Source organism: Aquarana catesbeiana, linkage group LG10, assembly GCF_042186555.1.
Source record: "Aquarana catesbeiana isolate 2022-GZ linkage group LG10, ASM4218655v1, whole genome shotgun sequence".
NCBI classification, from domain to species: Eukaryota; Metazoa; Chordata; class Amphibia; order Anura; family Ranidae; genus Aquarana; species Aquarana catesbeiana.
Window position 1 is genome coordinate 48,099 of NC_133333.1, and position 23,794 is coordinate 71,892.

Genomic DNA, 23,794 nt, shown 5'->3' on the forward strand with positions numbered 1-23,794 from the left:
CTTATGTACATGGGAGGAGTCTGTGATGGGAGGAGTCCGTGATACTTATGTACATGGGAGGAGCTTGTGATACTTATGTACATGGGAGGAGTCTGTGATACTTATGTACATGGGAGGGGTCTGTGATGGGAGGAGTCTGTGATACTTATGTACATGGGAAGAGTCTGTGATGGGAGGAGTCTGTGATACTTATGTACATGGGAGAAGTCTGTGATGGGAGGAGTCTGTGATACTTATGTACATGGGAGAAGTCTGTGATGGGAGGAGTCTGTGATACTTATGTACATGGGAGAAGTCTGTGATGGGAGGAGTCTGTGATACTTATGTACATGGGAAGAGTCTGTGATGGGAGGAGTCTGTGATACTTATGTACATGGGAAGAGTCTGTGATGGGAGGAGTCTGTGATACTTATGTACATGGGAGAAGTCTGTGATGGGAGGAGTCTGTGATACTTATGTACATGGGAGAAGTCTGTGATGGGAGGAGTCTGTGATACTTATGTACATGGGAGAAGTCTGTGATGGGAGGAGTCTGTGATACTTATGTACATGGGAAGAGTCTGTGATGGGAGGAGTCTGTGATACTTATGTACATGGGAGAAGTCTGTGATGGGAGGAGTCTGTGATACTTATGTACATGGGAGAAGTCTGTGATGGGAGGAGTCTGTGATACTTATGTACATGGGAGAAGTCTGTGATGGGAGGAGTCTGTGATACTTATGTACATGGGAAGAGTCTGTGATGGGAGGAGTCTGTGATACTTATGTACATGGGAAGAGTCTGTGATGGGAGGAGTCTGTGATACTTATGTACATGGGAGAAGTCTGTGATGGGAGGAGTCTGTGATACTTATGTACATGGGAAGAGTCTGTGATGGGAGGAGTCTGTGATACTTATGTACATGGGAGAAGTCTGTGATGGGAGGAGTCTGTGATACTTATGTACATGGGAGAAGTCTGTGATGGGAGGAGTCTGTGATACTTATGTACATGGGAGAAGTCTGTGATGGGAGGAGTCTGTGATACTTATGTACATGGGAAGAGTCTGTGATAATTGTGTACATGGGAGGAGTCTGTGATAATTGTGTACATGGGAGGAGTCTGTTATATGTATGTACAAGGGATTATTTTTATTTTAAATAAATTTGCAAAGATTTCAAACAATCTTCTGTCACGTTGTCATTATGGGTGATTGGTTGTAGAATTTTGAGGAAAATAATGAATTTAATCCATTTTGGAATAAGGCTGTAATATAAGAAAATGTGGAATAAGTGAAGCGCTGTGAATACTTTCTGGATGCTCTGTAGATAGATAAGTATGGACGTTGATGGAACGTATCCTCGCCATGAAGGAGGATGGATGATCTCTGTGACTTCAGACATACCGGCCATTAAAGAGACAAGACATCTTTCCAATAGTTTTATTATTCTTGTGTTGCAGACCGTTGGCGATATCACCAACCTCGGCTGGCACGTTCCGTCTCAGTAAGCGCCACAAGCAGTTTATTCGTTCCTTTTCTTGTAACAAGAATACATTTCCCTCCCAATCATAATCTTAAAAAAAACACCCAGAAGAAAAAAAAAAAAAAAAGAAACCAAACAGAAAATGTTCATCTCATGTTGATGATTCCACACACCTTACACATTGTATAGAAATCCAGAGAAAATAACCAGCCCAAATATTCCTGTGCCAGAGAGTTCAAAATCTGAAAGGTCTCCGTGCTCCTTTCCCAAAAACTAAATCATTTGTAAAAACATTTTTATACAGCTTTATTTTTGTTAAGTTCTGAAGATAATTGGCACATTTGTAAAGGGTTATATGGCACAGTACCTCTGAAAATAATCTTCTCTTCTCGAAGGCTGTAAACACCTCTTATGATTTTTTTTATTTTTTTGTTTTTTAAAAAAGCGTCATGAAAAACCTCAGAAGGTGACGATGATGTTTTTGTGGCAAAAAAAACCTTTTGGCCCATTTCCCTCCCAATCCTAAACTTACATAGAAATGTCCAAGCTATGGTGTCACCTGCCTGCCGGTCAGCGGGGCCCAGCTTCTCCTCGTCATCGCAGGCACCCTTGGCAATGTAAGAACTAAAGAAAATCACATTATATTTTTATATTCATCTTTCTTTTTAACATACCAGATTTTTTTGAAACAGAAACCTTTCAGTGATATTATGGATTAAAAAGAAAAAAATCTGTCTCTTTAATCCATGATTGTTTTTCCCCATTCCATACACCTTTCCTTGATGAAAATATATCTGAAATAGAATTTACACATAAAGAGCTGTACCACAAAATAAGCTTTTTTCTTACATTTTTTTTTTTTACTTTACGTATCTATTTTCCCTTTTTCATATATTTTTTTCTTTTTTTATCCTTTTTTTTAGTAATTCATCAGGTAGTCAGAGAGTGAAATATCCCTTTGAAGTTATCAAAAGAGTCTTCATTGTGTGTCAGTGCTTCAGTTGGAGTGGGTTTGTCTGTTTAAATGGGAATTTGGAGACAAGAGGATGAATTGTGAGCGAAGACGAACCCAGAGAGGCTCCAAGTACAGTCAGTCTATTCTCATACTCTGGAACACGTTCGTTTCTGGTCGGATTCTCCCATTAAACTCAAATTTATTGAGCTAAATTTGTGTTTCTTGCACATTTTCCTTTGAGCTGCTTTTAAACAAAAGAGGTTCATGAATGGAGTTTAGCATGGGGTTTTTGGCACAGTTAAGGGTTCCTGTATTGTTGTTGTAATGAGCTTTGAACGCCGTGTAGTGGTTTAGGTGGTCATGCTCAATTGCTGGTAGTGCCATGTGGTTGTCTCCTGGGCCAGTGGCTGGTATTTCATCTTCTACATTGATGATCTCAATAGTTCGTGTTGGCCCATGATGCTTATGTAGCTGGTGCTGTTTACGCAGTTTGTAAAATGCAATCAGCATCACAGCTGCCATAAAGGTGATGGCCACAAAGCAGCCAATTATGATCTTTGTTGTCTTCATGACATCATCTAAATCTTTCATGATGTTTCCGGTCACGTCTGTTATTGGAATAGTGAAAGTTTTCCCTGTGGAGGGTGTACTGCGTGGGGTAAGGGATGTGGTAGAGTAGGTTATTCCCCATCGAACTGTAGGAGTTGGACCAGGCTCCTTCTCAGTAGGCTTTATCTCCGCGGGGGAGGAATCCGTTTCCACTGTCACAGTAGTAAAATATGTGTAATCAGTTGTAGATGGATCAACATTAGCAGACACATTTAGTGTAGCTGATGCTGTTGTATTTCCCGCGGAGTTTGTAACCATACATGTGTACTGACCAGTGTCCTGGACTGTCACATTTGTGAAATTTAACGTCCCATCGTGGAGAACAGAGATACGTACTCTGTAAGAGCCATGCGTCATCAAAGTTCCATTTGGTGTTAACCAATTTACAGAAGTCATTGATGTGCCAGTTCTACATTTCAGTTCAGCTGCCATGCCTTCAGTTACATTGAGGTCAGTTGGAGGCTCCACTATAACAGGTGCGTAGCAAGTGAAATGGCTCTGATCTAGTTCTCCAATGTATCTTGTTTTCAGGTTTGGTGGGGAATGACATCGAGCACAGCAGGTTGTGTTGTTCGGTACAGTCTCTTTTAACCACCAACTCAACCATAACACATCACAGTTGCAGTGCCAAGGATTATGGTTAAGGTGCACTCGCTCCAGGCGGTGAAGAGGTGTAAAAAGGTCATGGGGAAGAGACATTAAATTGTTATGAGAAAGATTAAGCTCTTCCAAGGATTTTAAATCATCAAATGCATTGCGCTCTATTGTTGTAACATGAGCATGCATCAGCCACAGTTTTCTAAGGCTTGTTAACCCTTGGAAAGATCCAGGTCGAATAATTTCCAGACGATTTCCAGACAACTCTAGCTCTTCCAGCCGGACAAGTGCTGTTAAGTTGGGGATATCTTTTAAATTGCACATTCCTAGGTTCAGGTATCTCAAATTTACAAGACCTTCAAAAGCAGCTTCAGAAATGTATTCCAGTTTCTTGAGCTCTCCCAGATCAAGTCGTCTCAAAGACGGAACCCTGTTGAAAGCATAGGATGGGATACTCTCAATTGGATTATTTCTCAACCACAACTCCCTCAGCTTTGATAGATATTCAAAGGCTTGTGTTGGAACAGTTGTCAAACGATTATCAAAAAGCTCAAGTGTGCTGAGATTTGGGAGTCCATTGAAAGCCCCCACCTCAATCTTACGAATTAGGTTTTTGCTGAGCTGTAGAATTTCCAGATGGCGAAGGTGTTTGAAAGTGTCTGTTTTGATGACCTGAATTATATTTTCCTGAAGGTTCAGGTATCGCGTATTGACAGAGATACCCTCTGGCACGTCAACCAGTTCTTTCCGTGTACAGGCAACTCTACTGGCCTGATTGCTGCATGAGCAGACAGCAGGACAAGATGTTGGAGATGTACCTCCCAGGGCCAAAGAAGTGACCCATGAGATAAGTAAAAGTTGTTTCAAAATCATTCTACAAATCTTCAAACCAGGCATTCCGCGGGTGCAATGATGAGTGACCATCTTCAATTTTCATAATTTAATAATATTCTTTTGGTGTATTTTTGTCTTCGGTAAATACCTAGAACAGCAGACAAAATAAGATAAAACCATCATTAATTATACACATTATAAACCAATCATAATAGAACATAGAAAACCAGATTTTACATATGTATTTATCTGAATGGTACAGAAAATGTGGTAAAGAATTCCTCAGGAACTAGTTCTGGCTTAGTAGATTGTAGAGTTGCATGTATTCCTAAATGTACAAAATAAAACTGGATACTGACATTTAGAAGAAAATCCAACGTGGTATCATTATTGGTATCATTCTTCGGCAGCACATATACTAAAAAAGGGCTGAGATATATCCCTGGAAACTACAGACCAGTCAGCCTAACATCATAAGCAGGAACAGAGGGGCGCCAGACTAAGTGCAGTATTAAAATCACAGATTTATTAGTAAAAACAAATAGCAACTCACAAGATTGAAGAATCAAATAGGAATATGCAATGGAATCGCCAGTCGTGGAGTCTATGTAACAGCGTCAGTATGGCCTATGGTGGCCAAGAGCACAGATGATATATGCAGGGGATCCAAGAATCAGGAACCCGGAAGCAAAGAGCAGCTGATCACAGCCGTCCAGGTCAAATGAGTCAAATTCCTCCAGCCCAAACTCGCTCATCCATGTCTTTATGGACCTTGCTTTGTGCACTGGTGGGCAGTCATGTTGGAACAGGAAGGAACCGTCCCCAAAGTTGGGAGCATGAAATTGTCCAAAATGTCTTGGTATGCTGATGCCTTAATAGTTCCCTTCACTGGAACTAAGGGGCAAATCCCAACCCCTGAAAAACAACCCCCCACCATAATCACCCCCCCCCCAACACCATAATCCCCCCCCCCCACCATAATCCCCCCTCCAGCAAATGATTTGGACCAATGCACAAATCAAGGTCCATAAAGACATGGATGAGCGAGTTTAGGGAGGAGGAGGATGGTCAAACATTCCCATAGACACCCTCCTAAACCTTGTGGATGGCCTTCCCAGAAGATTTGAAGCTGTTATAGCTGCAAAGGGGAGGGGCCCACACAATATTGAACCCTACGGACTAAGACTGGGATGTCATTAAGGTTCATGTGTGTGTAAAGGCAGCTGTACCAATACTTTTGGTAATATAGTGTACATGTATCTTCTAGTAGTTTAGTTATATAAATGGTATTCATAACAGGTGGTAAATATATAACAATCACAGCACTGGCAGAGAAGTAAGCTGTCCCCTCAGTGGTCCCTACCAGGGTTATAATGAGAATTCATGCCTGAACAGTACTGCTTGGAATGTCTGGGCTGGGAAAGATAAAGTACTCTGAAGACCTTTATCTATTTTAAAGGTAGGAAACTGAGGTTCAGGACAAAATAGAAGGTGGGAGTAGAAAAGAGAGGGAATAGGATGAGATTACTGGTGTAGAGTACAAAAGGAATGACAGGGTCCCCCAAATTCCACAATGGGGGGACAGCAGTGGTATTTAGGTGCAGCGGAGCAGTAGGGCCTTACCCTCATCTGAGAAGATGAAGGCATTCCAATAGAACTGCATTCAGAGATGGGTTATCTTAGGTGGGGAAGTGTTTTTCCATTTTAGGGGGAAGCAGGCTTTTGGTTGTGTTTAGTAGATGACAGAGGACCACCCTACAGTAGGATTTAAGGGAAATATTGGATTTGTGTAGGAGAAAGAAGCCGGAGTCAGTAGGAATTTTGTAGTCTGTAAACTTTTGGGCTATAGTCCTTGTAAGTAGGTGCCTAAATAGAGTTATATTTTTTGTGCCTGTTTTGGTAAATTCTGTCAGGGGTTGAAGAGGGGTAAGAATTCTTGTTTGTGTGTCATGTCCTCTTGTGAAGAACATTTATACCAGGGAAGAGAGTGTGGGGTGCGCAGTCCTGGCATTTGAGTGGTTGTGTAGGGAGCAGTGTCAAGATGTAATCTGCCTTGTCGGTGACAATCAAAGATACCGGATCCCAGGTTCCACGTGTATGGACTGACATCCGGAGAGAAACTACCTAAAACAAGGTATGGGCAGCACCGCAAGAGGGGGCAGAACACAGCTAGTTATAATACAAAGTAGAGACTATGGGGGTTATTTACAAAAACTGGAGCTTGCCGGTTGTATTGCCAAAGCTTAATTGAAGAAGCTGATTGGCTGCCATGCACAGCTGCACCAGATTCTGAGCGCTCCAGTTTAGGAAATCTCCCCCATTGCCTTGCCCGAGGATGTAATGTTATTCTCTGTCAACATGTCAAGTTATGTTTTTCAGTTGCTTGGTCTGAATTACTTATAAAAGACTCAACTCTATTCCCACGGGTATATTGATGGTGAATTCAGAAAAACCGAAACTTGGGAGCAAGCCATGTTGGGTTAAGAAGAATTGTAACCCTGCAGTTCAAATGTTACCAAGTTAACCCTTGAGGTTATTTGTCTACAAGAGAACATGGTTGAGAGGTATACGTGTGTAACAAGAAGGAGATGCAGCCAGCTGACAGAAGAAGCGGTGATGGTGGAAGGTGTTGGGGGTTCTGGTATTGGGGGGAACAGTTAGTTTTTTGTGTTTCCCACTTTGTGGCAGGGTCTCCATATTAAAACCCACTGTGGTACAAGACCCATCCACGGACCAAGCCTGTGGTCATGGTGTGCAAGGCCTTGTGGAGAGAAGTACGGCAGTTTCCCTGTGTGCACAAGGGTGGAATTAGAGGTGCAGAGTTGAAACGTGAGACAAGCTGGTGGGGTTAAGTGCTCACTTAGCAATTCTTTCTTGAAATGTTTCAGTCATGTGTCGGGGGGAAGGAACAGACCTAGCAGCCAGCAGAAGAAGAGATGAGATCCTTCTGTAAGGGTGCTGGGCTCTAGCTGTGGGGTGACCTCTGGCCTGAAAGTGTTAATGTCCACATAGGCAATGTAGTGAGGAAATGTTGGAGTACCTTCCACATGTTATGGCCATAGTGGTGACTTTCCTCATGAGTTCTCCCAAGTAGGTCATTGATGCAAATATAGAAAAGTAGAAAGTAAGACAATGTTTGTTCAATTGTTATCCATCATTTGAAGCTAGCATGTCTACACCAGTCGAGAAGTCTTGATAAATTGAACAGCAGCATGGTATGCAATTACTGTATATTTGGTAGAGCTATGCCTCCATGGGTTTTGGGTGGAGTCAGTAAGGTGGGTTTGAGTCTAGAGCCTTTATTGGCTCATGCAATATTTGTAATTGTAGAATTTACTTTCCTCTAAGAGGATGAAATAAATATAGGAAGAGCCTGTAGGAGATTTGGAAATTTGGGCAAAATTATCACCTTGATTATGTTACACCAACCAGAAAAAATAATCCTGTGTTCCATTTTCAAAGCAAAAGTTTAACCTAACAGAGAAGTGGTGGAAAGTTTAGGAAAAACATCTTCTTAGATATTATAACAGTACGGTTCCCTGTCATGGTGTTTTTTTGCCCTGGATTATTATTTAATGTGGAGGAATGTGTTTTATCAGTTTCCTCCGTGGTTTGTAAAATCCAGTTGGGAACCTGGAGCATGGAGATTTCACTGGGTGGGAGTAAGTCTCCAATCCTGGGACCGGGTTTTGGGAACAGCCAGGAGTTTGATTGTGCAGGTGGATCCTGGGCCAGAGTCAGGACCAGGATTCTGAGCTCCCCCCTCCCGAGGAGTCCAAGGGAGAAGTGACAGAGGGCCCAACACAGGGACTCTGGGTGACAGGGTCACAAGGACCGAAGTACAAAGCCTGAGCAGTGGTACTGCTGCTACTAAAGAGAGCCAGGCGGCTTGGTATTTTTCATTAACATTATTTTTGTGGGAATCCTGGATGGACGGTTTGTTTTTGTTTATTAAAAGTGGCCCAACAAGCCCTTAAACAGCATATCTGGCGTGTCTCCAGTGGTGGCCGGTGTAAACATTTTTTTGCGGGGAGGCAAACAGTGTGCCCCCCCCAGTCGGTAGAACTTACCCCATCACTGGTGGCTTCCCCTGCTTGGCGGTGGTCACCTCCCATTCTCCTGCTCTCCACAGGTCATCACGGGACGGCGGCCTCCCTTTCCTCCCTCCTCCTCGGCAGCCAATCGGGAGTCTTCTCCTTTCAGCTAATCGGAAAACGGGTCTCACACCTGCTTCTGGTTGGCCAGATTGAGGATCAACAGTGAATATTAATTTATCTTTTGTAACACACCTGGGTGGGATCGGAGCGCATTCTCTGCGACCCGAGCCCACCCGATTTTGAAGCCTATTAGAGCCTCTGGTTATAATCAGGTGCTTAAAAAACCCCGGCCGCTGTAATTCATGCGCCCGGTGCCCTGAAAGGGGCCGGACACATGAATAGTGGGGGATAGATTCCTGCTGAGGAGATAGATTCTCTGTATGTTGTGTGATTATATGTCATATTACATTATATATCTCTGTATGTTGTGTGATTATATGTCATATTACATTATATATCTCTGTATGTTGTGTGATTATATGTCATATTACATTATATATCTCTGTATGTTGTGTGATTATATGTCATATTACATTATATATCCCTGTATGTTGTGTGATTATATGTCATATTACATTATATATCCTGTATGTTGTGTGATTATATGTCATATTACATTATATATCTCTGTATGTTGTGTGATTATATGTCATATTACATTATATATCCCTGTATGTTGTGTGATTATATGTCATATTACATTATATATCTCTGTATGTTGTGTGATTATATGTCATATTACATTATATATCCTGTATGTTGTGTGATTATATGTCATATTACATTATATATCTCTGTATGTTGTGTGATTATATGTCATATTACATTATATATCCTGTATGTTGTGTGATTATATGTCATATTACATTATATATCTCTGTATGTTGCGGTCATTCAGGTGATTATCTAATAGTTTCTTGAAGCTATCAATGCTCCCCGCTGAGACCACCGCCTGTGGAAGGGAATTCCACATCCTTGCCGCTCTTACAGTAAAGAACCCTCTACATAGTTTAAGGTTAAACCTCTTTTCTTCTCATTGTAATGAGTGGCCACGAGTCTTATTAAACTCTCTTCCGCGAAAAAGTTTTATCCCTATTGTGGGGTCACCAGTACAGTATTTGTATATTGTGGGGTCACCAGTCCGGTATTTGTATATTGTGGGGTCACCAGTCCGGTATTTGTATATTGTGGGGTCACCAGTCCGGTATTTGTATATTGTGGGGTCACCAGTCCGGTATTTGTATATTGTGGGGTCACCAGTCCGGTATTTATATATTGTGGGGTCACCAGTCCGGTATTTGTATATTGTGGGGTCACCAGTCCGGTATTTGTATATTGTGGGGTCACCAGTCCGGTATTTATATATTGTGGGGTCACCAGTCCGGTATTTGTATATTGTGGGGTCACCAGTCCGGTATTTATATATTGTGGGGTCACCAGTCCGGTATTTGTATATTGTGGGGTCACCAGTCCGGTATTTATATATTGTGGGGTCACCAGTCCGGTATTTATATATTGTGGGGTCACCAGTCCGGTATTTATATATTGTGGGGTCACCAGTCCGGTATTTGTATATTGTGGGGTCACCAGTCCGGTATTTATATATTGTGGGGTTGTTCTTACAGGTGACACTTTTACCACCACTTAAGCCCAGTGCTCTTAGGGCTCTTTCACACGGAGGATCAGTATGTCCGTTTTTCATCGTTCGGTTGATAAACGGACATACATGTATCCCTATGGAGCGTCGGATGTTAGTGGTGACACGTCCGCTGACATCCGACCCGCTCCGATCCGAAAAGTGTAACGGAGGAAAACCTACTTTTCCATCTGTTTTCGGATCGGATTGGGTGACGACGGACTCTACGGTCTGTTATCATCCGATCCCTCATAGGGGAGAGCGGCGCTGTACAGTGTGCAGAGACGGACCTGTCATTTTCCTGCTCAGCGGGGATCGGTGGAGCGAGGTGGGGTGGAGGGGTGTTCACGGGATCATCACTGAGTGAAAGAGCCCTTATAAGGTTCCCAGGCACTTCCCCCACCCTTTTACCAGAAGGACTTCACTACAGGATGGTCAGCACCTGGGTTGTTGTGGGTCCTTCAATGGACCGCCTTACTCCATTTAGGCTCCTTTCACACTTGTGCGACTTGTCCTGCGACTTGGGACCACGAGGTCACCTGACAAGTCGTACTCCATGATTTTCAATGAGTACCATTCATATCTATGCGACTTCAAGTCACAGCAACTTCAGAGTAATCCCTGCACTACTTTGGTCTGACTTTGAGACAACTTGAGGTCCAAAGACCTCAACATTACACAGACATTGATTCAAGTCGTGTCAAAATCGCTTCAAAGTTGTGGTAAAAAGTCACACAAGTGTAATAGGGGCCTTAGGCACCTTACCTCATGATTACCCCTCAGGTGAAAACCCTCACTGATAGTAATGGCAGAAACCAGGTGCAAGAGAACCACAGCAAAGCCTCAGACAAACACTCCAAACCATTTCGAGTGAAGTTGTTTCCCTTGTAGGGAGCTGCTCCCTATTCTACCAGCTCTCTCGTCATCTGATTATAGTCTCCGGCACACAAAAAGCAGCCTAGCTAACCCAGGCAGATTTCTCAGAACCTATGATAAACTTTCTAGGATAGTCAACGACCTTAATACAGCCATCATTGCTCAGACCTCCAAAACTGCAGCACCGCTCCAGACTTGTGCCTCATCCAATCATCGTAGGAGTTTAGGGTTCCGGCTCCAGACTTGTGCCTCATCCAATCATCGTAGGAGTTTAGGGTTCCGGCTCCAGACTTGTGCCTCATCCAATCATCGTAGGAGTTTAGGGTTCCGGCTCCAGACTTGTGCCTCATCCAATCATCGTAGGAGTTTAGGGTTCCGGCTCCAGACTTGTGCCTCATCCAATCATCGTAGGAGTTTAGGGTTCCGGCTCCAGACTTGTGCCTCATCCAATCATCGTAGGAGTTTAGGGTTCCGGCTCCAGACTTGTGCCTCATCCAATCATCGTAGGAGTTTAGGGTTCCGGCTCCAGACTTGTGCCTCATCCAATCATCGTAGGAGTTTAGGGTTCCGGCTCCAGACTTGTGCCTCATCCAATCATCGTAGGAGTTTAGGGTTCCGGCTCCAGACTTGTGCCTCATCCAATCATCGTAGGAGTTTAGGGTTCCGGCTCCAGACTTGTGCCTCATCCGATCACCGTAGGAGTTTAGGGTTCCGGCTCCAGACTTGTGCCTCATCCGATCACCGTAGGAGTTTAGGGTTCCGGCTCCAGACTTGTGCCTCATCCAATCACCGTAGGAGTTTAGGGTTCCGGCTCCAGACTTGTGCCTCATCCAATCACCGTAGGAGTTTAGGGTTCCGGCTCCAGACTTGTGCCTCATCCGATCACCGTAGGAGTTTAGGGTTCCGGCTCCAGACTTGTGCCTCATCCGATCACCGTAGGAGTTTAGGGTTCCGGCTCCAGACTTGTGCCTCATCCGATCACCGTAGGAGTTTAGGGTTCCGGCTCCAGACTTGTGCCTCATCCGATCACCGTAGGAGTTTAGGGTTCCGGCTCCAGACTTGTGCCTCATCCGATCACCATAGGAGTTTAGGGTTCCGGCTCCAGACTTGTGCCTCATCCGATCATCGTAGGAGTTTAGGGTTCCGGCTCCAGACTTGTGCCTCATCCGATCACCGTAGGAGTTTAGGGTTCCGGCTCCAGACTTGTGCCTCATCCGATCATCGTAGGAGTTTAGGGTTCCGGCTCCAGACTTGTGCCTCATCCGATCACCGTAGGAGTTTAGGGTTCCGGCTCCAGACTTGTGCCTCATCCGATCACCGTAGGAGTTTAGGGTTCCGGCTCCAGACTTGTGCCTCATCCGATCACCGTAGGAGTTTAGGGTTCCGGCTCCAGACTTGTGCCTCATCCGATCACCGTAGGAGTTTAGGGTTCCGGCTCCAGACTTGTGCCTCATCCGATCACCGTAGGAGTTTAGGGTTCCAGCTCCAGACTTGTGCCTCATCCAGTCACCGTAGGAGTTTAGGGTTCCGGCTCCAGACTTGTGCCTCATCCAGTCACCGTAGGAGTTTAGGGTTCCGGCTCCAGACTTGTGCCTCATCCAGTCACCGTAGGAGTTTAGGGTGCCCATTTCTGCTTGCTATTAAAGCCTGGATGAATAGGAGCCGCACACCAGATATGTTGCCCCCCTAATTGCAGGGTATCATAGTTACTATTATGATATTCCTGGCCAAGGATCGCCTTTCCTGGATGCTTTTCACTGATAACGCCTCGATCGAACAAGTAGCTAACAAAGGCAGATTTCTCTGCAATGATGACAGACCATTATTGACCTTAATAGAGACATCGCTGTCCGGAGATCAAAAGTGTGTCATCTCTATCCCCAAAGAAGCGGATCAAGCTGCTCTAGAAGTGGTGCAAATAGAGGAGAATGAAGAGGATGCTGGCCGGTGTAGATAGGCCTGGCCATAGTCACATTTGATTTTCCTCCATCTCACCAGCCCTTCTACTTATTAAAGTGGTTGGAAACCTCGTTACACCACTTTTACCTACAGGTGACCCTATAATGAGGCCTACCTGTAGGTACCTTGAATATCTCCAAAACTTGCACCTTTTAGAGATATTCAGTATATGTGCTGCTGCCGACGTCATCGGCGCATGAGCATTAACGAAACTGGCCGCTGGTGCCGTTTCTTCAGTAGTCATGCTGTGACTGTTGGCTTCCATGCAAATGGGTGGGAGTGATGTCATCGTGGCTCCGGCCAATCACAGCGCCAGAGCCACGAACCCGGAAGTAACTCCAGTGGAAGGTGTCCGCACTTTACTCAGAGGGCCTCTGTAAAGTCTAAAAAGACATTCCCCAAGCTCTATCCATCACAGAAGGATTTCACGTAGGCTCTTTCGGTAATATTGTCTTCAATCTACATCTTACAGGCCTTCTAGAAGATGTTCCTTCATTTAGAAGTACTGCAGATATTTGAGATGCTCTTAAAGGCTCTCTTTGCTCTTGCAGGCCCAGCTCTGCAACCTGATATTGCTGAAATTTCTGTTTGTCAAACTGCAGCTAATTGGATTTGGGCAATGACATAGGTGTGGGCAGCCCATTGCATTAGGGTGACTGTGCACCCCAAAGATTGAACTCCCACACCTTTCTCTGCTCCCTCCACTAAAGAATGGGAAGAGCTCTGTGCTGAGTGACTTCCTCTTCATTCACAAACTGAAGCGTACCAAACATAGTTTACTATTGTCAGTTAGGAATGAGGGTGTTTAATGTGTTCATTCAGAAAAGGAAGAGGCAGGTAAATGATATAATTACTAGCCCCTTCCCCCCACTCTCCATCCTGAAACATCCCCCCTCCCCGCAGGGGGGGGGGGGGGGGGGGAAAGCCCCCAGGGTGCCAAAAAAGGGGAGGGGGGGCCAGGCAGCAGGAGGAATCAGCAGAGCGCATAGTAATTATGGTGTGCCCAGGCACACCCCCATGGGAACAACTTACAGAATCCTGATTTCCAGGACTGAGGTCTGGCTGAACTCATATAGTTGCATAGTTGGTAAGGTTAAAAGAGAAGTATGGGAATTGTTTTTGTTTAAGAATCATACTTACCTAGGTGGATGCAGAATCTGTCCCTCTGCCAGCTCAAGACTGAGAACCGAGCGATTAAACACCGCTGATCGCTCAGTTCTCACAGCTCCCTGAGCTGTCAGTCAGAATCTCTCTGCCCTGCCCCTCCCCCCATGCTCTCTGGAGTGCTGGGCTGCAGGGCCGGACTGGGAATAAAAACCAGCCCTGGAAATAATTTCATACCAGCCCCATAGCATTTTTATACCAGCCCAACTGCACAATGTCGTTATTTTTTTGTTCACAAAAGGGAAAACCATGCATTTTAAAGCACATTTGAAGAGTGTATTATCTATAGATAAGAGAGACATGGAATTTACAAACAGCAGCAATTTTTTATTTTTTTACTGGCAAAAATCATGGCATTTACTGGCACATTTTTTACTGATATTGCAAAAAAAAGGTGCTGTAAATGGCAGGTTTCAGTGCAAATATCCATATTTAAGCAATAAACTGCTATTAGCAATGTGTTAAGTTAAACAAAAGTCAAACACCATATTTCTCCTCTTACATGAAGGTCAGATTAATATAACCCAACACAGAGTTCCCCCCATACATCAGGAGGATTCCCCTTTACAGTGCAAGGGAACTCTGATATAAAGGGGAACATTGCAGATCAGGATCTAAGCAGGAACTTTGATATAAAAGGGGGGCACTGGTGACCAGAGACCCCACTTATATCAGAGTCCATTGCTTTCCCCTTTACATCAGAGTTCTCACTTACATCAGGGTCTGCAGAATTGCCCTTTACATCAGAGTCCCCCCTTGCACTGTAAGGTGGAATCCTGCAGACTGTGATGTAAAGGGGAACTCTGGGAATGTGGGGAGGACTCTGGTGACCAGAGACCACCTTCTGCGGAAAGAAAACACTAAGGTACGGGGGTTTACTGATATAAGGGGGAAACCTATATATCAGTGCCCCATTACAATATTGTATTGACCCCTCCCCCCTCTCAGGTAGGCCTAGCGGTGCTGTCACTGACCTCCTCTCAGGTGCACCGTACAGGGCTCAGTCAGTCGGCTCCAGCTCGGTGGCTCTGGTTTTACCCCATAGTTTCCTCTCCACAGTCCATACATGTCTGACTTCTCCCATGACCCCCATCCCTGAGGCACTCCCACTGTTGACTCCACTCCAGACTGCAGACGTGATATAAGACAAGAGATGGTCAGAGGCTGCGGATGGTGCAGGGGAGGTCAGAGGCTGCGGAGGGGACGACAGGAGGTCAGAGGCTGCGGAGGGGACGACAGGAGGTCAGAGGCTGCGGAGGGGACGACAGGAGGTCAGAGGCTGCGGAGGGGACGACGACAGGAGGTCAGAGGCTGAGGAGGGGACGACAGGAGGTCAGAGGCTGAGGAGGGGGGGACGACAGGAGGTCAGAGGCTGAGGAGGGGACGACGACAGGAGGTCAGAGGCTGAGGAGGGGGGGACGACAGGAGGTCAGAGGCTGAGGAGGGGACGACGACAGGAGGTCAGAGGCTGAGGAGGGGGGGACGACAGGAGGTCAGAGGCTGAGGAGGGGACGACGACAGGAGGTCAGAGGCTGAGGAGGGGGGGACGACAGGAGGTCAGAGGCTGCGGAGGGGACGACAGGAGGTCAGAGGCTGCGGAGGGGACGACAGGAGGTCAGAGGCTGCGGAGGGGACGACAGGAGGTCAGAGGCTGCGGAGGGGACGACGACAGGAGGTCAGAGGCTGAGGAGGGGGGGACGACAGGAGGTCAGAGGCTGAGGAGGGGGGGACGACAGGAGGTCAGAGGCTGAGGAGGGGACGACGACAGGAGGTCAGAGGCTGAGGAGGGGGGGACGACAGGAGGTCAGAGGCTGAGGAGGGGACGACGACAGGAGGTCAGAGGCTGAGGAGGGGGGGACGACAGGAGGTCAGAGGCTGAGGAGGGGACGACAGGAGGTCAGAGGCTGAGGAGGGGACGACGACAGGAGGTCAGAGGCTGAGGAGGGGACGACGACAGGAGGTCAGAGGCTGAGGAGGGGACGACGACAGGAGGTCAGAGGCTGAGGAGGGGGGGACGACAGGAGGTCAGAGGCTGAGGAGGGGGGGACGACAGGAGGTCAGAGGCTGAGGAGGGGGGGACGACAGGAGGTCAGAGGCTGAGGAGGGGGGGACGACAGGAGGTCAGAGGCTGAGGAGGGGGGGACGACAGGAGGTCAGAGGCTGAGGAGGGGGGGACGACAGGAGGTCAGAGGCTGCGGAGGGGACGACAGGAGGTCAGAGGCTGCGGAGGGGACGACGACAGGAGGTCAGAGGCTGAGGAGGGGGGGACGACAGGAGGTCAGAGGCTGAGGAGGGGGGGACGACAGGAGGTCAGAGGCTGAGGAGGGGACGACGACAGGAGGTCAGAGGCTGAGGAGGGGGGGACGACAGGAGGTCAGAGGCTGAGGAGGGGACGACGACAGGAGGTCAGAGGCTGAGGAGGGGGGGACGACAGGAGGTCAGAGGCTGAGGAGGGGACGACAGGAGGTCAGAGGCTGAGGAGGGGACGACGACAGGAGGTCAGAGGCTGAGGAGGGGACGACGACAGGAGGTCAGAGGCTGAGGAGGGGACGACGACAGGAGGTCAGAGGCTGAGGAGGGGGGGACGACAGGAGGTCAGAGGCTGAGGAGGGGGGGACGACAGGAGGTCAGAGGCTGAGGAGGGGGGGACGACAGGAGGTCAGAGGCTGAGGAGGGGGGGACGACAGGAGGTCAGAGGCTGAGGAGGGGGGGACGACAGGAGGTCAGAGGCTGAGGAGGGGGGGACGACAGGAGGTCAGAGGCTGAGGAGGGGGGGACGACAGGAGGTCAGAGGCTGAGGAGGGGGGGACGACAGGAGGTCAGAGGCTGAGGAGGGGGGGACGACAGGAGGTCAGAGGCTGAGGAGGGGGGGACGACAGGAGGTCAGAGGCTGAGGAGGGGGGGACGACAGGAGGTCAGAGGCTGAGGAGGGGGGGACGACAGGAGGTCAGAGGCTGAGGAGGGGACAACAGGAGGTCAGAGGCTGCGGAGGGGACGACAGGAGGTCAGAGGCTGCGGAGGGGACGACAGGAGGTCAGAGGCTGCGGAGGGGACGACGACAGGAGGTCAGAGGCTGCGGAGGGGACGACGACAGGAGGTCAGAGGCTGAGGAGGGGACGACGACAGGAGGTCAGAGGCTGAGGAGGGGACGACGACAGGAGGTCAGAGGCTGCGGAGGGGACGACAGGAGGTCAGAGGCTGCGGAGGGGACGACAGGAGGTCAGAGGCTGCGGAGGGGACGACAGGAGGTCAGAGGCTGCGGAGGGGACGACAGGAGGTCAGAGGCTGCGGAGGGGACGACGACAGGAGGTCAGAGGCTGCGGAGGGGACGACGACAGGAGGTCAGAGGCTGAGGAGGGGACGACGACAGGAGGTCAGAGGCTGCGGAGGGGACGACGACAGGAGGTCAGAGGCTGCGGAGGGGACGACGACAGGAGGTCAGAGGCTGAGGAGAGGACGACGACAGGAGGTCAGAGGCTGAGGAGGGGACGACGACAGGAGGTCAGAGGCTGAGGAGGGGACGACGACAGGAGGTCAGAGGCTGAGGAGGGGACGACGACAGGAGGTCAGAGGCTGAGGAGGGGACGACGACAGGAGGTCAGAGGCTGAGGAGGGGGGGACGACAGGAGGTCAGAGGCTGAGGAGGGGGGGACGACAGGAGGTCAGAGGCTGAGGAGGGGGGGACGACAGGAGGTCAGAGGCTGAGGAGGGGGGGACGACAGGAGGTCAGAGGCTGAGGAGGGGGGGACGACAGGAGGTCAGAGGCTGAGGAGGGGACGACAGGAGGTCAGAGGCTGCGGAGGGGACGACAGGAGGTCAGAGGCTGCGGAGGGGACGACGACAGGAGGTCAGAGGCTGCAGAGGGGACGACGACAGGAGGTCAGAGGCTGCAGAGGGGACGACGACAGGAGGTCAGAGGCTGAGGAGGGGACGACGACAGGAGGTCAGAGGCTGAGGAGGGGACGACGACAGGAGGTCAGAGGCTGAGGAGGGGACGACGACAGGAGGTCAGAGGCTGAGGAGGGGACGACGACAGGAGGTCAGAGGCTGAGGAGGGGACGACGACAGGAGGTCAGAGGCTGAGGAGGGGGGGACGACAGGAGGTCAGAGGCTGAGGAGGGGGGGACGACAGGAGGTCAGAGGCTGAGGAGGGGGGGACGACAGGAGGTCAGAGGCTGAGGAGGGGGGGGACGACAGGAGGTCAGAGGCTGAAGAGGGGGGGGACGACAGGAGGTCAGAGGCTGAGGAGGGGACGACGACAGGAGGTCAGAGGCTGAGGAGGGGACGACGACAGGAGGTCAGAGGCTGAGGAGGGGACCACAGGAGAGGTCAGAGGCTGAGGAGGGGACGAGAAGAGGTCAGAGGCTGAGGAGGGGACGAGAAGAGGTCAGAGGCTGAGGAGGGGACGACAGCAGGTCAGAGGCTGAGGAGGGGACGACAGGAGGTCAGAGGCTGCGGAGGGGACGACAGGAGGTCAGAGGCTGCGGAGGGGACCACAGGAGAGGTCAGAGGCTGAGGAGGGGACGAGAAGAGGTCAGAGGCTGAGGAGGGGACAGGTGGTCAGAGGCTGAGGAGGGGACAGGTGGTCAGAGGCTGCAGGGGGGGACAGGTGGTCAGAGGCTGCAGGGGGGGACAGGAGGTCAGAGGCTGCAGGGGGGGGCAGGAGGTCAGAGGCTGCAGGGGGGGGACAGGTGGTCAGAGGCTGCAGGGGGGGACAGGTGGTCAGAGGCTGCAGGGGGGGGGGACAGGTGGTCAGAGGCTGCAGGGGGGGGACAGGTGATCAGAGGCTGCAGGGGGGGGACAGGTGATCAGAGGCTGCAGGGGGGGGACAGATGATCAGAGGCTGCAGGGGGGGGACAGATGATCAGAGGCTGCAGGGGGGGGGACAGGTGATCAGAGGCTGCAGGGGGGGGGCAGGAGGTCAGAGGCTGTGGAGGGACGCAGGAAGAGGCACAGGCCACCAGACGCCAGACACTGAGCGCTGCAACCGCCTTACCTTTAAAAATGGCGCCGCTCTGCGCCATCGTGTCACTGCGCATGCGCCCGCATTTCCGAAAATTGCCGAGCGTGTACGGGTTTTCCCGAGCACGGCTAACCTCGGAACAGCGCTGGCGCCTGCGCAGTTGCACGTTGGCCCGGCCCCCGCAGCCATTTTTCTTTCAGGCGCCGCTGCCCTCACAGCGGCCGCAGGGGTAGCCAGACCACCGGCCCATCGGGGGATTTCCCGGTATCCCGGTTGGCCAGTCCAGCCCTGCTGGGCTGTGGAGGGGGTGGGAGCCGGTCCGGGGGCCGGTCCAGGCATGTGGGCGGATCTCAATCATATGGGCACAAACTTTCCCGAGCTTGGACCGGCTCAATGACAACATCTGACAGCGGGCTTCTGAAAACAGGTCACAGGAGTGCAGAACGGACTCAGGAGAAGTACAATAGGGTGATAAACATGCTCGATCTGACAGGGGATGGGGGGGGGTAAAAACACTCAATCAGGGGTCAGCAGTCTGAGTGGGGCCTGAGGACACTGTAGAGAGGGGAAATAAGGGGCAATGGATGATAGTCCAATGTTGAGAATGGGGAACAGTTCTGTACTTAGGACAAGCCTCTTAGGGGAAGTAAAAACAAGAGAAAGAAGCGCCGCCGAAGTAAACTGTGTGACATTTAATATACCAAGGTATAAAAACACATCATGGTAAGTGAAGCACATGGTGGAGTCCTGTGAGGTGGATCGATCGCCTTATCTCCTGTGGGCGCCAATCTTCAGCTTGATATATTAGTCTGGAACAGGAAGGGGGGCTGGAGCGCACATGGACTGCAGCGGCGTCTGACGTCACCGGATGTGAGGCAACGCGTTTCCGAGCATGCGCTCTGCCGATGGTGATGACAGGCGCGCTCCTTTTTCAAGCTGGCTTGTCTAGGAATGTGACTGCCTTATATAAGGGGCATTGATTGGCTGATGTGGGGCAGCAGTTAACACTTACATGAATGGACAGTTCCACAGGCCCTCTAGTGGCCGGAATTGGCGCCATCTTGTGGCTTAAAACTAGAACTACCCATTAATAAAATATGGTCAGATTACCAGTGCTTGGTACTAGCAGGACAACAAAAGGTGCAGATTTAATAAACATAAAAACACAGGGAGATGACATGCATCTTAAACAATAAGTGTAGATAACATGATGTTGAATGGTAAAAATTTATAAAAATTAATGAAATAATATCTATATTTGAAAAGAGAAGCTGCATAAAATTGAACGTTGTAATGACATTGATCGTGTGTTGTATGTGAAGACCATTACATGCTCTCTATGTGTGCATGGGGGAGACCACAAGTGGATAGATCATATGTATTATAACAAAATGATGTATAGAAGTGGATGAAATGCTGGAATGGTTGACAAATGTTTCATTGTGAATATTTATAGGGAAACAAAACAAACGTGTCAGAATTTTGCACCTATGCAAAACTAGGTTAAAAGGGTATCCGGGGGAATAATGATCCATTGATCGGTCAGCGCACCTCTAATATGGACACAATGTCTGGTCATTTGGACCATTCTGTAAAAGAATATAACATGACATACAACGCACCACACGATCGATGTCATTACAACGTTCAATTTTATGCAGCTTCTCTTTTAAAATATAGATATTATTTAATTTTTATACATTTTTACCATTCAACATCATGTTATCTACACTTATTGTTTGTTTAAGATGCATGTCATCTCTGTGTTTTTATGTTTATTAAATTTGCACCTTTTGTTGTCCTGCTAGTACCAAGCACTGGTAATCTGACCAATTTTATTAATGGGTAGTTCTAGTTTTAAGCCACAAGATGGCGCCAATTCTGGCCTCTAGAGGGCCTGTGGAACTGTCCATTCATGTACAGTGGGGCAGAAAAGTATTTAGTCACCACCAATTGTACAAGTTCTCCCACTTAAAAAGATGAGAGAGGCCTGTAATTGTCATCATAGGTAGACCTCAACTATGAGAGACAAAATGTGGAAACAAATCCAATCACATTGTCTGATTTTTGAAAGAATTTATTTGCAAATTATGGTGGAAAATAAGTATTTTATCAATATCAAAAGTTCATCTCAATACTTTGTGTGACAGACCTAGCCGAGAGAGAGACTTTTGGAGGGGACTGAATGCTAGCCTCTTGCTGACCGATTATGGGCCCTGGCATTTGGGGGAACGGTGCTCTTTGTGAGCTGTATGCCTGGGGACCCTTGAGGTGGTATTACTGTGGATTCAGGTCCATATCCCCCCAAGAGACACAGACTCTGGGGACCCTGGATTTGCCATATTAGAAATAGTGGCTGATTCATAATGCTGGGACAGATACTGTTAGGAGATGCTGATGTAAATTCCAGCCACCTGTCTGTCTGTTGCCTGCTAGAATGTGTATTGTAAATAAGTCTCTAGTATGGGATCTAAGAGTCATTAGATCCCCATTGTTGTTTGTGTTAATTAACTCTGCTATTGTGTGAAGAAGAGTTCTGTGTTGATTTGTGATAATGTTGATTGTGTTTTCTGAGCTACAAGACGGCCAGTCTGGCCTAAAGGTCATGTCTGAGTCATCTAGGCTGTCTAAAGGGATTAGTTAATTAGCCCATGTTAATTAGGTTTCTGGTCACAGATGTATGTAATATGAGCAGGAGGTATACACCTCCTCTTTTACTGTATAAAAGAGCCTGTATTCCTTTCAATAAAAGAGAGTCCTGGTTGAACTTACATACAGCCTGCCTGGTGTTTGTTCTGAGCTACACAACTGGATTAGAACGGCACATAGCTGTAGTTCAATTCCCAGAGCATCAGATGCCTGAAACATCAGATGTTGCAATCTGATTCTATAGCCGCAGAGGAGTGTCGGGAGAGTGGAACCAAGCGAGCAAGGGGCTCGTTACATTGGCTGGCAGCCGTGTGATTTGCTCTCCAGTTACTGGGACACTCCAAACCAGCCTGCAGGAGAGCCACTCTGAAAGTCTTAATGAGAGCCAGGAGGGACCGGTGGGATCGTGCATCCGTGCCGTGAACACATCCAAACCATCACCTGGATCCAAGGTCCAGATAGCAGGAGAGGAGAGGTACAGATACCAACCGCCATGGAAGAGGAATTCAGAAGGAGGTTGCGAGAGATGCAGATACAGCACAGAGGACCAGTATCAGAGCAGGTCCTGCTAGGATGGTTTGATTCTGTCCGCTGCGAACTCTGGAAGGAAGCGCTAGCCCGTGAGCAGCGAAACCAGGGAAAAGTTCTCCCCTCCATCCATGTAAGGTACTGGTCACAGTATGAAGTGCGAATGCTGTTATTGGGGGAACAGCCGAACCAGGAATGGACAGCTGAGTTAAGCAGGCTGATCCGGGCAGAAATGCGGTTGGACGAGAGCTACAGAGCCCTCCAGTGGTATGTAGCCCAAGTGTGCCCGTGGACAGCGGATGATAGCCCCACGGAAGGCTTTGACTACGATGGCCTGGGATTGTTGTACTGGAGGCTGTCCAGGGACCCTGACTTTGGTAGTGATCGGGAGTGGCATTTGGAGGAAATAATGGAGCACAGAGAGCGGAGACTGAATGTCTCGGAAGTGCACTGGGCACAGGAAGATTTGGAGTTTCTGGCCGTTCAGGAATGGGAGCTAGAGATCGCCTACAGACAGCTGCTAGACTCTGCTCAGCAGCAGGGTGGGGCTCTCTTTGCCTGGGACTATCAGGAAATACCAGTTGACAACTCTGAAATCCTGGCTGAAGAGTTGACAATGTGGCAGAGTAACAGTGTGCTTTGCCAACCTGCCCCCGCAGCTATGGAGGCGGAGGTCTTATGGCGGATGCAGCAAGTGCTGACTGACCTTGATGATCCTGTTTCTGCATTGGATGATCTTGGATGGAGGAATGTGCCTGTCCAGCAGAATGCCAGAGAATCGACAGTGGAAAATCTGAAGATTGCCGTCCCCAAACCTGAAGTGTTGACAACAGGGCAGAGCTCTGCTAACCTCTGCCCAGCACTGATAGCATCTTCTGGGTTCCACGGAGAGGAGATGGTGAACCTTTATCCCCAGACATCAGTTGCAGAGACAGGGGATTTGATAGACTTTTCTGCTGAGGAAGAACAACCTGGCGAGCCTCCAGCAGAAGAAGAGCTGTTATTAGGGCCAAACTTCACTGTGCTCTGCCCAGCACCAACAGAAGTATCTGTGGAGTTACAAGGAACTTCCCCAGCTGAAGCGCTGGCAACCGGACAGAGGGTCCAAGATCTCTGCCCTACACCTGCGGCGGTTCCGGAGGCTCAGGGTGAGAAGGAGGTGGTCACTTCCCAGCAGCAGATCAGGATACAGGGGGAGAAGGGAGAGGAGGTGTTTGTCGTCCCTCCCCAACAGATGGCCAGAGTGGAGGAAGCGGCCTTCCCTCCCCAGCAAAGATCCGTGCACCTGGGAGACAGTACCAGAGACATGTTGTCCCAACATCCAGATGAGGGAATGGAAAAGGAATCAGCCGGCTCACCTCCCCAATGGCAGCTACACAGTTTGGGAGTGGAGGAAGCCAGCCTCCTGCCCCAACGGTTAGCCAGAGTGGAGGATGCGGAGTCCCCAGCAGAAGGGCTGGCAACC

The 23,794-nt window shown here is 48.9% G+C and overlaps 1 protein-coding gene across 10 annotated transcripts in view; it reads right to left on the reverse strand.

The window, feature by feature from the left end:
* Nucleotides 1-1,407: 1,407 nt before the first annotated feature.
* Nucleotides 1,408-23,794, reverse strand: part of LRRC4B (leucine rich repeat containing 4B) — a 447,846-nt gene continuing 425,459 nt past the window's right edge. For all 10 annotated transcript variants that reach the window (XM_073601402.1, XM_073601406.1, XM_073601400.1 and 7 more), the window contains one exon: nucleotides 1,408-4,605. In XM_073601402.1, the coding sequence (XP_073457503.1) occupies nucleotides 2,625-4,547 (1,923 nt within the window). In that variant the 5' untranslated portion in view covers nucleotides 4,548-4,605 and the 3' untranslated portion in view covers nucleotides 1,408-2,624. The remainder of the gene's footprint in view (nucleotides 4,606-23,794) is intronic.